At 51.7% G+C, this 15,343-nt stretch overlaps 1 protein-coding gene across 2 annotated transcripts in view; it reads right to left on the bottom strand.

Moving 5' to 3' along the window:
- Positions 1 to 15,343, bottom strand: part of Tsen2 (tRNA splicing endonuclease subunit 2) — a 29,726-nt gene that overhangs the window by 13,672 nt on the left and 711 nt on the right. For both annotated transcript variants that reach the window (XM_010631530.3, XM_010631524.2), the window contains exons 2-6: positions 10,974 to 11,242; positions 9,303 to 9,384; positions 6,051 to 6,087; positions 2,613 to 3,048; positions 1,262 to 1,339 (exon numbers count right to left, since the gene is read on the bottom strand). In XM_010631530.3, coding sequence (XP_010629832.1) covers positions 1,262 to 1,339; positions 2,613 to 3,048; positions 6,051 to 6,087; positions 9,303 to 9,384; positions 10,974 to 11,162 — 822 coding nt within the window. In that variant the 5' untranslated portion in view covers positions 11,163 to 11,242. The remainder of the gene's footprint in view (positions 1 to 1,261; positions 1,340 to 2,612; positions 3,049 to 6,050; positions 6,088 to 9,302; positions 9,385 to 10,973; positions 11,243 to 15,343) is intronic.

Raw genomic sequence — 15,343 nt, forward strand, 5'->3', positions numbered from 1 at the left:
AGTGCTGTCCCCTGCCCAGGTGTCTAATGGCCCCACTCTGCAGGAAGAAGAGGCCATATGCGCAGAGACAGGACCCACGGCCCACCCTCCTGTGTGGTTGGGAAGCGGAGGACTCCACGTGTGTGCCGTCCCTCCCAGCAGCCACAGGGCCACGTGTGGCTGCTCAGGACTGGAAATGTGGCTGGTACAACTGAGAAACAGAATTCGGAGCTGCATTCAACTTGAGTTAAACTGGACTAGTCCATCGTGGCCAGAAGCTGCCATGTTTCACAGTAAACAGTCCCCCTGTGAAATGCAGTCAACATGGCCAAACGCCTCTCCTTGCCTTTCTGCAAGGAATGGAGCCCGGGCTGGGAGATGGGGTACACAGCCCCAACTCCCATCCCAGGACCTCTGAGTGCCTGGCCCTGGAGAAGAGGAGGGCACTGCCTTCGAAGGCAGAAGGAGCTTGCTGTGCATGGTGCGGACATAAGCAGGAAAGGTGCGGCACAGCACGGCACGCCCGGGCGGGAGCCCTGCAGGTCTGAGTAGCAGTACTCAGTACCAGGCGTCGTAGTGAAGGGGCCTCGGCTGAGGTGCAGCCACCACACTGAAGAAAAGAAACCTGCCACCTAAGTGACGTGACAGCAGACTGAAAAACACTGAAGGTACATTTTTTATTTCTCAACTTTACGTCTCATTACTGAGAGAGTCTCAGGAAGTTGCCCAGGCTGGCCTCCGACTTGAGATCCTCCTGCCTCAGCTGAGTTGCTGGGGCGACAGGCACACGGCACTACATCACTGGCCTTGGCGTGTATACCTCAAGTGGATGAAATGATGGTGTGCGAGCTATATGGTTATTAAAAATTAGAGGAAATGGGCTGGGGATTTAGCTCAGTGGTGCCGCCGCCTGCTTCGCAAGCGCAAGGTCCTCCCAAAAAAACAAGTTAGAAGAAATGAGTGAGAATCTAGTCAGCCACCGTGAAATCCTGTCGAGAGAGGAAGTGCTAGGATGAGCCAAGCCCCCGCAATGGGAATGACCCAGAACCACTCCCCAGAAGGCAGGCTTTCTTATCGTGCTGGGGATGGAGCCAGGGCCTCTCGTGTGCCGGGGTGAAATTTAGGTGGCTTCTGCGGATGCTGCCTGCGGGCTTTCAGCACTTGACTGCTCATCCAGTGACTCGGCTGCAGGGCGAGGTAGGTTCATATACACAGAAGGCAGTGCTGCACCTCCTGGAGCTGAAATACCACGACGGAAATGAATCCTTACAGGAAAACGTACCTCTTCCAGGCTGAGCTGCAGATACTCAAAGATCCTGTAGGGGTTTCTTCTGCATATTAATCTCTTCCTTTGCACCAACTGAAGAGAGAGAAATAAAATCAAACACAATAGAATACACAGATGCACTACAAGCCCCATGGAAGAGACTGCACCTAAAAACGAACACTTTTGCCTGGTGTGGTGGTACAGGCCCGCAAACCCAGCACCTGGGAGGCTGAGGCAGGAGGATCACCACAGTTGAAGGCCAGCCTGAACTACAAAGCAAGGCCTGGTCTCAGAAACAACCCCAACCCGCAAAAAACCCCAAAACCACTTTCTTATAAACTCCCAAGGTTCACTTGCTGTTGAATGAATACTGCAAAACACTAATTTTTTTTATAACTTATGTGGGGAAAGAAGTTTTAATTTTTCCTATTAACAGTTTATTTCCTTTTTCCCCACGCATTTTCCTTGCAGTTGCGTCTGCTGTGAACAAGACTTCATGAGTGTCATTCTTTCTTGCTCTATGGTCAAGGCCATAGTTATTCTTTAATTATCGGTCTTGCTTTAGCCTATGAGCTCGAGGAAGTCGATGCTATCACAATCCCCCAGCCCTGCCCCACCTATAGTGGAGAGGGCACCCACACTGCTGGCCCTGAGGGGCACCTCTAGCCCACCTGTTCCTGAGTCTCATGGGCCCAGCTGTGGAAAGGGCCCCAACAGGCCTGCTGTAGGCAGCGACTCAGAGTAGCACCTTGTCCTGGGGACACAGGGCACGCTGAACCCTATACGCTGTGCTTTCCCTAGGATACAAGAGATGTGATCAAAACACTTGGGAAATGTGTATATTTGAAAAGTTTATCACAATCAAAGACTCGCTGCCGTTAATTCCACCCAAAACACTCCCATCGCTTCGGACACACTTTTCCCACTGTTCCTGCCACTGTGCAGCAGCTCTGGGAGACCCCGTTCATGTCTATGAAAATATGACGGATGCTACTGCCGAGGGCCATCCAACGGAAAGGCAGGCGCACAGAAACATTTTGGTGTCCTCATCCACCTTATTCGCGGACCTGGCGGTGTGGACTCTCCCCCGAGGCCAAAGTGATCATGAAAGGCAAATGCTTCGAAATGTTTCAGGACACTGAGAGAGCCAACAGCACAAGTAAAGACACTCAGGAAAGAGGACCTCCAGAACTGCTTCAGAAGGTGACAAGAGCGACGGGATCAGTGTGCTCCAAACGTCTGGAGGGGGATTAGTGGTGATGTGTCTTTTACTGTAATAAGTTTTATAAAAAACTGAAACACTTCCTGTTTGTCAATCACACAAAAGTACAGCAGTGACAAAGGGACAGACCTTTCTGCTCTTTACCTCTTCCGTTGCCGAGGTGTTCTCCTCCTCACTCCTGCCGCTCACCCCCTCCTCCACCAGCACAAACTCTGGCCCTGGCTCCGCCCCTCTGGCATGGAGGTTGCTGTCCAGAGGCAGAAGTCCACACTGCAGGCTGAGCGCATCCTGTGCACAGCCAGGGACCTGGGATGCAGGAGCTGGGTCCTCTCCTGTGTGCTCCCCGAGGGTCTTCAACCTGGACTCTCCCGTCTCCTTTGTGGTTCCAGAGGCTCCATCCATCCCCAGAAGTCCCCCGGTCCCTGCTGTGAGCCTGGCCGGAGGTTGTCCCTCTGCACTGCTCTCTCCACCTGGATGCTCAAGTGGCCTTGTGTACTCCTCGAGGACTCGGCGCACAGTGCTCTCATCCTGGCCCTGTCTGCGCAGGAGATCTGCAGCCCATGCCAGACGATGCTGGTACCTGTGGACAGAAACACTTTCGGCCACCAGAGCAAGCAAGAGACTGGCAGGGGCTGATAAAATGCTTACATGTCACACTGGATGACAGTTACAGGAAATTTTCCTTTCCTTTTCTTTTTTTTTCTTTTTGTTTTTTGGGTACTGGGGATTAAACTCACTCTGAACTCTATCCCTGACTCTTTTTTATTTTGAGACAGGGTCTCACTCAGTTGCTAAATTGCCCAGGCTAGGCTTGAACCTGCAATCCTGCCTCAGCCTCTCACAGTGCTGAGATTAGAGGTGTGCGCCACCTAGCCTGGCAAATTTGTATAATTTAAAATCAAAAGATTCAGGTAAATGTGCAGAGAAAATGGCCATCTTTTATCTACATCCATTTTGTTTTATTTTCAAGCTTGGAGATCACAATGTTTTCTCATACTCAATCCATAATATAAAGACCCCGTGTTCAGCAGTGCAGAGCAAAATGAGAATTTTGACAAAAATTTTTTACAGCACCTGATGACTTCTTCACTGGGTACAGAAAGAGATGATCCTTTCCCCTCAGAATAATGTTCACAGTTTATTTAATTGGGGGGGGGTTGAGATAGGGTCTCACTATGTAGTTCAGACTGCCCTGGAATTCACTGTGCAGCCCAGGTTGGTTTCAAACTCACAGTGATCCTCCTGCCTCAGCCTCCCAAGTGCTGGGATTACAGGTGTGCGCCACCGTGCCCAGCTTCACAGTTTATTTTAATGAGACAATGCATGCAACATTTTTCAAACTGAAGGCAACACCCAAACACTTCCCAAATTATAAAAAATGGCTCTTTCCCCTTCACCTCTCTGCCTGTTTCTGCTGCTGCTGTCCCATGATCTTCAATAAATGTAGCTAGCTACTTACTACTTACTAAACAAATAAGATTGACAGGCGTGCAGGGCTCCGCTGGTTTCTGGCCTGAGGCCCCCGCCGAGCACCTGTGAAGCCTGTGATGTCGCCTGATCACATGGCAGGTGCCCGACTCCTTGCCCACCGCACCTGCATGCAGCTGGCTGTTGCGATGTACGGGGGATCTACGGGGGAGGCTGGTTTCTGCAGCACTTAAGAGACTGCCAGGCTCCTCGCCCTATCCATCAGAATCCCCAAGCGGTTCACACCCCATTTATCTCACAGAGAGATGAGTGTGTCCACCCATCGGGCACTGGATCTTAGATTCTCTCCCCTGCCGCCCCGGTTCCGGAGCTAGGGATTGAATCCAAGGCCTTCACAATGAGTGACAACTCCAGAAATCTTAACATTTTTTTATTCTTCGAGACAGTCTCACAAAGTCATTGAGCTCCTCAGGCTGGGATTGAACTTGTGACCCTGCTGTCTCAGCCTCCCAGAGTGGGGGGATTATAGCATGTGCCACCAGGCCTGGCTTCCATCTTAAAGACTGACACCTGGGTGGGAACTGTGGTGCCTGTAATCTCAGCTACTTGGGAAGCTGAGCAGGAGGACCGTAAGCTGGAGCCCAGCCTGGGCAACTCAGTGAGACACTGTCTCCAAAATGATAAATAAAAAAGGGATGGGAGCTGGCTCAGTGGTGGAGCGCCTGCCGAGCTCGTGTGAGACCCTGGGTTCGTCCCCAGGACCCCTCCACAATGCACACAAGGCTGAACCCAGGTGAAGCTGCTACAGTAGCTGGGTGCAGTGACTCTGGGGCCATGTCTGCTCTGCGTCCGGCCCTGACTCAGTCACCTAAAACTGTGACAAGCAAATAACTTCACTTCTCTGGGTTTCAGTCGCCCCATTCCAGAAGCAGGTCCCTCACCCAACTCGCATCCACAGGAACCTTGTCATGGGTGCTGTGTCAGCGGGGAAGGCGGGGCTGCCCACAAATAGCCGTGGCTCCTGGCTGTACCCGGTCACTCCTGCACAGGGATGGGAACTTTCCCAGGGGAGATCCAAAGACCAAGAGAGAACTGCAGCCCTGGCTCTGGGGGCTTCCTGGGGCTACAAACCCGTTAATGAACCTAAGATTTTTAACAACATGCTTTCTTGTGGGAAAGGGTCTATAACTTTCAACAAGTCCCTTTTTGTTTCTTTCTTCAGAGGGATGCCGGGGATGCAACCCAGGGTATGCATGTACCTACCAGTCCTCGTCCACTGTGTTGGCTCAAAAATCATGGAAGAACCATTGCCCCGAGAACAGGGCTGGGTGTGGTGCATCAGTGGACCGCTTGTCTAGCACTAGGAGACCCTGGTTCCGACCCAGCACCACCCTACTGCCGTTATCCCATGGCCGTCAATAAACCGAGCTACTTACTAAACGAGTGAGACTGATAGGAGTGCGGGGCTCTTCAAAAGGAATGAGAAACAGAAAGGGGGGGGGTAGGGGCTCACAGGCAAGGGGGTCCTCCCAGGTGGTCCCCGAGCTGGGCTGCGGCCACAGCAGCTGGCACCACCTCCCCATGCCACTCACCAGCGATGGGCACCGGGCTGCCCAGCTGTGTTTGCCTGAAGCAGGGTGGACCTATAACTAGGGGCCATGAATGGAGCCGCAGGCAGGGACACTGAGGCTGGGGCAGACAGCTGTGGAGACCACCAAGTGTAGGGCTGCAGAGAAGAGGGAGGCCCGGTCCCTGTGCCTCCAGAATGGACGCCTGCACCAAGCACACGATGGACAGGAGCACAAGGCCGGAGCAGTGGCAAGGGACAGAGGTGGGTGGGGCCCTCAGGGACGGTGTCCGGGAAACCCCTTCTCTGGCCTCACGGAGCTTAGGAGGAGGCTACCTACGGCCGTGGGCGAACAGGCCTCCCGAGACCCATTACCCCACGCTTATGCCTATTTCCAGGGGAGCTTGGCCGGCAAGGCGCTCAGCTTAGGGCGATTTAAACAAAACCTCAACGCAGTCAAACAGAACTTGATCCACATTCAACTCAGACAGCGTTTTCAATGACTCCTCTAACACCACATAGAAAGAGAAGGTGGGATGCCAACAGGAAAGATGCACCCAGCCGCAGCCAAAGTTCCAGTGACTTACTTCTCCGAAGTGATGATGGGCATGTTTGTCTCCACATCTGTAATGGCAAAGGAGCTCTGTTAGTTCCAGGCGTGTTTCCCTGAAGAGGGAAAAGCACACCCCGAAAATCGAGGATGGGAACAGAGCCCAGGTCCCGGGGTCACAGCCTGGAACGGCAGGGCGGACCCATCAGCAACAGCTCCACGTGACCTCAGCAAGTTCCACCACCTCAGCTCAGTAGGGACAGCGGGTGATACCAGCACAGGACCCCGAGACCCCCCCGACCCCGTGTGCCCAGAGGAAGTACACTGAGGGCCCCCGGAAAGTGTGCTGGGAAGCGCACTGGGGACCCTGTGAGTCTGGGGTGTGGATCTGGGCTTCTGGGCTCTGGCTCCAGCTCCGGGCATTGGGTGGGCTGCATCTCTTCCCCTGAAGTGCTTCCAGGGTTGCCAGAAGGTCAGGCCTTCATCCTGCTAAGCCGCCGTTGAGCCTCCCTCAAAGACGTATGTGCTGCTCAGTGTTCAAAGCCCAGGAGAGGACAGAGCCTCGAAGGTCCGTGGCTCTGTGGGCACAGCTGTGGGTGAGCAAGCCTGTGCTTGCTGATTCTCTGTTGTTTTAAGACAGGATCTTGCTACGTAGCCCAGGCTGGCCTTGAACTCTTGCAGAGCCTCCTGCCTCAGACTCCTGTGTGCTGGGGTCACAGGTGTGCACTACCATGCCCGCTCGGTTATTATTCAAAGCTGATGGATCCTGGGGTGGTTTACTAAGCAGCATTTTTCTATGAGAGAAAATGGACAAAGGTCTATCCCACTAGGACTGAGGAAATATCTGTTTGACTTTCTCAAAAACAGTTTCTCCCTGTGAGATTATGCAGCCCACCCTGACATACTTGTTTGGGTGTCTCATTTGTATAAAAAACAGCTACTTTAAAAAATGTAACAGTTTGTAATTACTATGTTGTATATTTACAAAGTTCCAGCGTCAAGTCTGTATGGCCTCATCTCTTCCTGCCCTATTTCCATCCTTCCTAAGACATTTTTAGATGATGGTTTAGCTGGGCACAGTGCTGCACGCCTGCAATCCCAGTACTCTGGGAGGCTGAAGCAGGAAGGTGGAAAGTTCAAGCCCAATCTGGACAACTCAGGGAGACTCTGCCTCAAAAAATATTACAAAGGGGGTAGGGGGACGTAGCTCAGTGCAAAGGCCCTGGGTCCAATCTCAAGTCCAAAAAAAAATTATGGTTTCCCCTTCCATTTTTATTTTTAATTAAATTTACTTTTACTGTGATAAAGTACATAGCAATGAAATAACTTGATGTTCCCTTACACAAATACACTATGTAATGGTTAAATCAAGTCATACACACTGATCTCCTTAAGTCCTTTTTTAGTGGTGGTATTGGGCATTGACCTAGGTCCTGGCTAAGTTGCCTAGGCTGGCTTTGAATTTGTAATTCTCCTGCCTCGGCCTCCTGAGTTGCTGGGATTACAGATGTGTGGCTACATCTCTGTGAAGAAAATTCTTTCATTTTTAAAAACAGAATTAAGTGCATAGCTATATTCCCTGCCTGCCTGCGCCCCATAGCGGGTGCCCTTCTGCTGGGCCCCAGGTCACTCCCAGCCTCAAGATGCCACAAACAGTGCTGCAGCGAGCAGCTTCCCACTACACCCCCTGGCTCTGCCCAGAGCATCTTTTAGGCACATTCCTGGAAGTTGAGGTGCTGGTCAGAAGCAAACAGTATTCCAAATGCACAATGGAACTGGACCTTCACCAAAACCCTCTAAATAGCACGTGGGCCAAACAGCAGAACTGAGCCTGTAACACTCTTAGAGAAATAGCGCAAAGCCTGCATGGGCTGGGTTTGGCAATGGTTTCTTTAAAATGGCACCAAAAGCCCAAGCAACAAAAGACAAAATAGATAAAGTGGACTTCATTAAAATTAAAAATCTTAGCTGGGTGTGGTAGTGTACACCTGTAATACCAGCGACTCAGAACACTGAGGCTGAAGCAGGAGGATCACAGTCTGAGGCCAACCTGGCTGGGTAATCTAGCAAGACCCCCACCTCGATAAAAGCAAAAACAAGAACAGAAGGAAAACCTCAGCACGTAAGACCCACCAGGAAGACTTTCGTTTTGGGGGGTGTGGCGGCAAAACAGCATCAGATCTAGGGCCTCACACTCGCTAGGCAAATGACGGGGGGAGGCGGGGAGGAAGAGAGAGCGGAAAAAGGGAAAGAGAAAGAGAAAGAGAAAAAGGAAGGCAGGCAAAGGTTGGCAGGGATGTAGAGAAACCGAACTCCCTGTGCATGCTGACGGGAAGGTAAGTGCTGCAGCCGCTGCGGTAAACAAATCACTCCTTAAGAAGTTAACACAGTCAGGTGTGACGGTGCACAGCTGTGATCCCAGCACTGCGGAGGCTGAAAGAAGATCATGAGTTTTGAGGCCGGCCCGTCTCAAAAACAGAGCAAAACAAAAAAGAAAGAAGTGAAATGTAAGGGCTGAGGATGTAGCTCAGTGGTAGAGTGCTTGCCTAGCATTCAAGAGCTCCTGGGCTCGAGCCTTGGTACCACCCCTCAAAAACCAGATGAGTTAGTGATTCTACTTCTGGGTACACACGCAAAGGAGCTGAAAAGAGAGACTGCAACAGGCACCTGTGGGCTGACGGCCAGTACGTCATTCACCACAGCCAAGATGTACTAACAACTTCAATGCTCATTAGCAGGTGCACAGATAAACGAAAGGCAGTCTGACCAGCCAGAGGATATTATTCAAAGAAGGAATGAAGTCCTGAGACGCACCATGGCAGGGACAAGCTTTAAAAACAGGCTAAGCACAAGAAGCCAGACATATAAGGGTATTGTTACGAGTCCTCTTATATACAACATAACAGAGAAGAGGCAAATCCACCAAGGTTACCAGGGACCAAGGTGAGAGGAAGCGGGAAGGAAGGAGCAAATGGTACGCAGTTTTGAGGATTTCCCGCATGGAAGGGCTGCACCACGGGACCCTGTCAGACGTCCACACTTTCCTGCTGAGCTGGAATCTCATTGCAACCATGAATATTTTCTTGTAATAAAATGTTTTTAAAACCTTTTAAAGTTACGTCATAACCAGGTGGAACTGGTTTTTCACTTGTTCTCCTCCTTTCCCTACTTTTCACAGAAATTGCCGATGTGCCTGTTACTCCTCTGAAACTTCACGGTCTACCTGAGTGGTAAGATCACAAAGGCAAGGACATGATGACACAGCAAAGAGCGCTGAGAGAAGATTTACCTTTCCTTCCAGCAGCCAGCCTGGGGTCCGACACTGAGAAGCTGGGCCGGCTTCTTGAGAGAGTGCCTTTTCCAAAATAGCCCTTCCGGGGAGAGAGAGAGCAGTCGGCGGTGGTCAGATGCCATGTCCCAGCTGCAGCGGGATGTACCTGTTGGGGTCCTGAGTGGCTCACCCCACTTCACATGGCCGTCCATGGTTATTCACAGTCATGCGGCGGCCTACAGCTCCGCTCTCTGCGCAGCGCAGGAAGTCTGCGGTGCATCTTAGACTCCGGTCTGGCCTGACACGCAGAGGCCATGGGGAGCAGGAACAGAGGCTTGGGAACACCATGTACCCAGGGACAATGCCACCCAGCCCCCTGCACCCCCAGAATTGAAGTGTTCCTCCCTTGGGACTGATTCCAAAAGCAACACAGGGTCTGCCACACTTTTTTTTTTTTTTTTTAGATACCAGGGATTCAATTCCATCCCCAGCCCTAATTTTTTAAATTTTGAGACAGGGTCTTACTAAGTCTCTCAGGGTGGGCTCAATCTTGTGATCCTCCTTAGAAAACTGAAATGATAATAAAATAAAAACCCTTCAGCTAGGTGTGGTGGCGCACAACTGTAATCCTAGCACTTGGGAGGCTGAGGCAGGAGGGCTGCCATGAGTTTGAGATCTGCCTGGAGGACACAGTGAGTTCAAGGACCAGCTTCAACTACACAGCGAGACCCTGTGTAAAAACACAAACAAGGGCTGGGGATTCAGCTCAGTAGTTCCGTTGCCTGCGTCTAACGCATAAGGACCCGAGTTTGATCCCCAGTACCAAAAAACAAACAAACAAATAACCCTCACCCTTGGTGTAAATTTAACAACCAGAATACACAGAGTGCACAGCACTTATAAAGACTTTTGATTAACATCAGGAGTATTGAATGAAGGCCTCGCTGCTGAGCTGCAGAGAGGCGGGCCTGCACACCCCAAAGCAGAGGCAGAGCCACCCACTCCCTACGGTCTGAGAGGACAAGGGCAAGGCCACAGGAGGCCGCTGGCTGCATGCCTCACGCTGTGAGTGTGACGGGCGCAGGAACTCTGTGGCAACCCAACCGTCCTAAGCCTGGATCACAGGCCTGGGGTGTAGCTTGGTTTTACAGTGCCAGGCCTGTGGCTTATTCCCCAGCACCAAAACAACCCAAATATCAAAACTGGATTGTTGTGGTGGCTGCACCCCTGTCTGAATGTAAGACAGTCACTGAAATGTGCATGGAGGAGGACGAGCTCTAGGGCTGTAAATCACACCTCAGTCCAGCCGCTGTTTAAATGCTCCCGGCCATGAATGAGCTACGGGCCAGGGGAAGAGTAAGCAAAGCCACCAAAGTCGACCCAACCCATCACTGCTGGAAAAGAGCACAAAGCAGACCTTGTCCCCATCTAAGACACCCCAGCCAGGGGCTTGGGTGTGGAGCCAGTGCTCACAGGCCTCGCTGAACGGCCCAGGAGCCAGACGGAAGCTGCAAGAACGCGGTTTTCTCTAATTGGGTCCTTGCTTGTAACAATAATCACTCGTTGCAATGCAGGCTGGGGTACAGGGGCTCCCAGGTCGGCCCACTACCCCCTCCAAGTCGAGGCTTTAGGCACCTGATGCCAACTGCGCCAGACTACGGTGGCAGGGCTGGGGGAGGGGGCACTCACTTTCCCGTGCAGCTGCTCCATGTCCGCAGGGCTCCGCACGATCACGTGGCTGTCGATCATCTCGGCCCGGAACACCCTGAATTCCTTCCGAGGACCTGGGTCCTGACCGAGGGGGATCGGCAGAGGAGACTCATAGCTCTCATACACTCTTCTTTTCCTCTTTGGGGCATGGAACACAGCCTCCGCCATCCCTCAAGGGCAAGGGCTCTTTAAAGAAACAGCTAATAATACTCTGATCATTTATATCCAGGCTTGGGAAGCACCGCGGTCTGTGGGGAAAACAGGATCGTTGCAAAGTGGTTACCAGAAGACCGGGAGCCACAAGAACAGGCTGTCCCAGCAGTGCCAGTCACGTCACAGAGAACGTCACAGCTCTGAGGCCCCAGGGAGGCAGTCACAGTATTTCCACCGAAAGGGGACAGTGTGGCCCAGCAAGCATAGTGCCAAGTCTCCTGGGGGCGAGCACCACTGGATCCCTGCCTGCCAGGACTGTGTCCCCGGCTCCACTCAGCCAACCACGTTCGGAGGACCTTCAGGGCTCCCAGTACCCACAGGACATGAGATGAAGCCAAGCTGACAGAGGAGATCTACCGAGTGCTCTGTGTTCCAAAAAGGCCTCAAATACATCAGAAACGTTGGCTCCACCAGCTGCCAGGATCACACCCACGGCCCCACACGTGAGGCAGGTGCTGTACCACTAAGCCACCTCCAGCCTCCACGCTGGCCTTTTAAAGTCATCGATACGGAGTAACTGATGGGCCAGGGTGTACCGCCCACACAGGGTGCTGCGAGGACTGGCTTTGGCAGCATGCAAACCAACACTGGGACGGGCTGGGGATTTGGCTCAGTGGTTCCACCGCCTGCCTCGCAAGCAACAAGGGCCCAAGTTCGATCCCCAGTACCAGTGGTTTGTGCTTTAGTTTCCTCAGCAGCAAGTAAGAATCAAAGTAGACTCTATCCCATACGTCACTGACAGCAAAAAGGGAGTAAAACCCAGTTCGTGGGCACAACAGAGACCCTGAGCTTTGGGAGACGCCAGAGCAGGCAGGGGAAAGAAAGGGTTCTCGGGCGAAGGGATTCGGCTGCCAATGCAAACAGGTGCTCTAGCGGGAGATGGGAACCGGGATTGGCTGCTCCCTCAGCCCAGGAGTGGCCTGACATAAACAAGGTGCTCAGGGGAGGCTTGAGGGCAACAACTCCATGGATGCTGAGGGATGGACAGGACTCATCACCTGGGTGCCCTCAGCTCTCCACACTGGCTGGAAGCTGTCAGAACAAAGGCAGGAGGCAAATGACTTTAAAGCTTCCATGACCATTCAAAGAAATGAAGCTGGGTGTGGTGGCAGCCTCCTGCTATCCCAGAGCTCAGGAGGCTGAGTCAGAAGGATCGCTGCAAGTTCAAAGCCAGCCTGGGCTGCGTTGTGAGACCTTGCTTAAAAAAAAAAAAAAAAAAAAATACAGCCCTTCATATGTGATGATACCCTTATAACTCCAACAAACTGCTGAGGAACTAAATAAGGGCACAGAAAAGCACAGACCAAGGAAGAGTTAGAGAAACTGATGAACTGATGGCAAAATCACCCTCAAAACCAACAGAGCTGGAGGGCGGGGGCTGAGCCACAGGTAGGACGGCTGAGTTTCTACCTAAGGTCCTCAAGGTGGCGCCACCTTCACTTCTGCTTAATACTGGACTCGCATATATAGCATTTGGAATTTTTTAAAAAAAGGAAAAAGGGTTTGATGACCAACTTCGGTTCCAACTGAATTTTCTCAATAGACGAAAACACAAAGTTGAATTTTAATTTGCCTGGCTTTGTTTAGGGCTCCCCCTTTCAGACTGCTGTCAGACTGTACAAGAGACAAGATCCAAGCTATGACACAGGATTCCTGGATCTAAAATCCTAAAGGGTGGGCTGGGGATTTTGCTCAGTGGTTCCGCCACTTGCCTTACAAGTGCAAGGTCTGGAGTTCAATCCCTGGTACCAAAAAAAACCAAAACAAAGCAAAACAAAAACCCTAAAGGTGAGGCCGAGGGACCCAGATGATTCTAGCATGCAGCCAGGTTTGGGGATGGCTACCATGACAACACCTCCACGTCTACCAATCAGCTGGGTCCCATGGTCAATGACCAGAAGTTAGCGATACCAGTTACAGTGGTACTTCGGTTCATGAACTTAATTCTCTCCATGATTCTGACTGCAGACTGAACTGGACGAGAACAGAATCAAATTCCATGGTTAGGTTCAACGATGACCTTATGGAGATATTTGGTTTTCACCTGATTTAGTCTGTGACCAGAACTACAGAAAGAATTAAATTCGTGAACTAAGGTGCCACTGAGTTCATAACTGGATGTCGCTGAACTGTGTTCTGGCACTCTCTCTGGTATCTTAAATATTCTCCGTTTCTGTGATCAAACACCTTTCTTGGTAAATACTACCCATTTTGTTCATCCATTAGGATTCTTTTCTCCAGAAAAGAGACCAACAGAATGTACACAGTTGGCCTCTTACACGTGCAGGCTCTGTATCCGTGGACCCAACCGACAGTGGGTAGACAACACGGGAAAGCTGCTTTTATGTGAAATATGTACATTTCGCCCTTTTCCTTATCCCCTAAACTTTACCGTGGAACACATTCACAGAGCACTCACATCAGAGGTAGACGGGATCTGAGGTGACGTCAGATACAGGAAGGACGAGGCTGTGTGCAAATACAGAGCCATTTTACACAGGGACACGAACACCCTCACACCTGGGCATCGGGGTGGGTCCTAGAACCAATTCGTCCGTGGATACTGAGGGACAACTGTGCTGCCACCCAAGTGCGTGAGCAGCGTCCTTTCACTCTGCAACCTTGCTCGCTCTGAGCTCTCTGAGCCCAGTTCTGTCACCCTCGAATCAGCAGCGGAGAGCAGTCTGGCAAGGGCTCCAAGTACAGAACACTGAGCTCCCATCGGCCCCTGCACTTCCACTCGCTGGCACAGTTCATGGAAAAGTCTGTGCTCGAATGCCATGTAACTGCCAAAAAGCGGACTCCATCCACACGTCCACCCACAGGCGGCTGATGGACAAAACCTGGTCTACCCAGGTGGCAGAACATTACTCGGCCATGAAAAAGGCGAAAGCTCTGATACATTCTACAGCGGAGGAGCCTCCAAAGTATGCTGAGTGAAAATTCCAGATACAAAAGACCAGCGGTGAGATTACTAACATGAAACATCTAGGACAGGCAAATGTACAGAGCTGGGGGCTGCGGGAAAGGGAAAATGGGGTGTGACTGTTAACAGATGGGGGTTTATTTAGGGGCTGAATATTCTAAAATTAGATCGTAGTGAAGATGACAGCTGTACGATTCTCTGAATCCTAAGATCACTAAAGTATACATTTTAAAAATCGTAAATTTTATGGAAATACACGTCTTGACATAATACAATGCTATTATTTTAAACAATCCGGTAAGAAGAAAAGAATCTTCCAGGCTAGGAGCTGCAAGAATGGTTTCATACTGTCTCAAAAAATAAAACAGGGCCAGGGAATGTAGCTCAATGTGATGGCCCTGGGTTCAATCCCCAGTACTGTAAATGCATAAATAAATAAATTTGGTATGGATACCAATATCAGCCTTCTGGAGATCAGAAGGAACTGCCTCACAAGGCAGAGTTCCCTTTCCAGGAGGGAAAAATCTCAACAGGAAAAGCTTGGTGGGAGAATTCTTCCATGCTGAGCCTGGTGTGGTGAGCGCCCCTGCAATCCCAGCACTCAGGAGGCAGAGGCAGGAGGATCTCTTTAGTTCGTGGCCAGCTGCGGCTACATGGGGGGTGGGGCCCAGAAGGGGAAAGGAGGGAGGGATTATATCCTGCTGAAGTTGGAGGGCAAAGCAGAAGAGAAAGGCCGGCACCCGACCCCCAGCATCTGCAGTAGGCATTCACACACTCTTTCCCCAGTGCCCTGAGAGCAGGAGTATGATGGGTGAGGGGGATGTAAACAAAACGAAAGTTGCACATCATAGGCGGGTACGGGCTCCAGACCCAGAGTAACAACGCAGGCGCCAGGATGACAGGTGACCGCGACCATCCTTATTTCACAGAGACAAAAGCGAGGCAGAGGGCGGGGCGGCAAGGCCTAAGGGAGCCAGAGAAATCCATGCTCTGCGTGCAAAGCTGGAGACCTGGCTCCCGACACCGGCTCCACCTCCGAGCGGCACCCCCGTCCACGCCGAGGACCACAGCGACCGAGGGTGCACGCGCCTGCAGATGCTGCCACTCTCCGGGTCCCAAACGCGGGCCCGCCCGGCACCCCAGCGCAAGCAGTCAGCGCCTTGACTTAGCTGCTCCCGGCTTCCCTCCCCGTGCCGAGCCGAGAGAGGCC

This window comes from Fukomys damarensis, unplaced genomic scaffold (genome assembly GCF_012274545.1).
Source record: "Fukomys damarensis isolate Sample0158 unplaced genomic scaffold, DMR_v1.0_HiC HiC_scaffold_37, whole genome shotgun sequence".
NCBI classification, from domain to species: domain Eukaryota; kingdom Metazoa; phylum Chordata; class Mammalia; order Rodentia; family Bathyergidae; genus Fukomys; species Fukomys damarensis.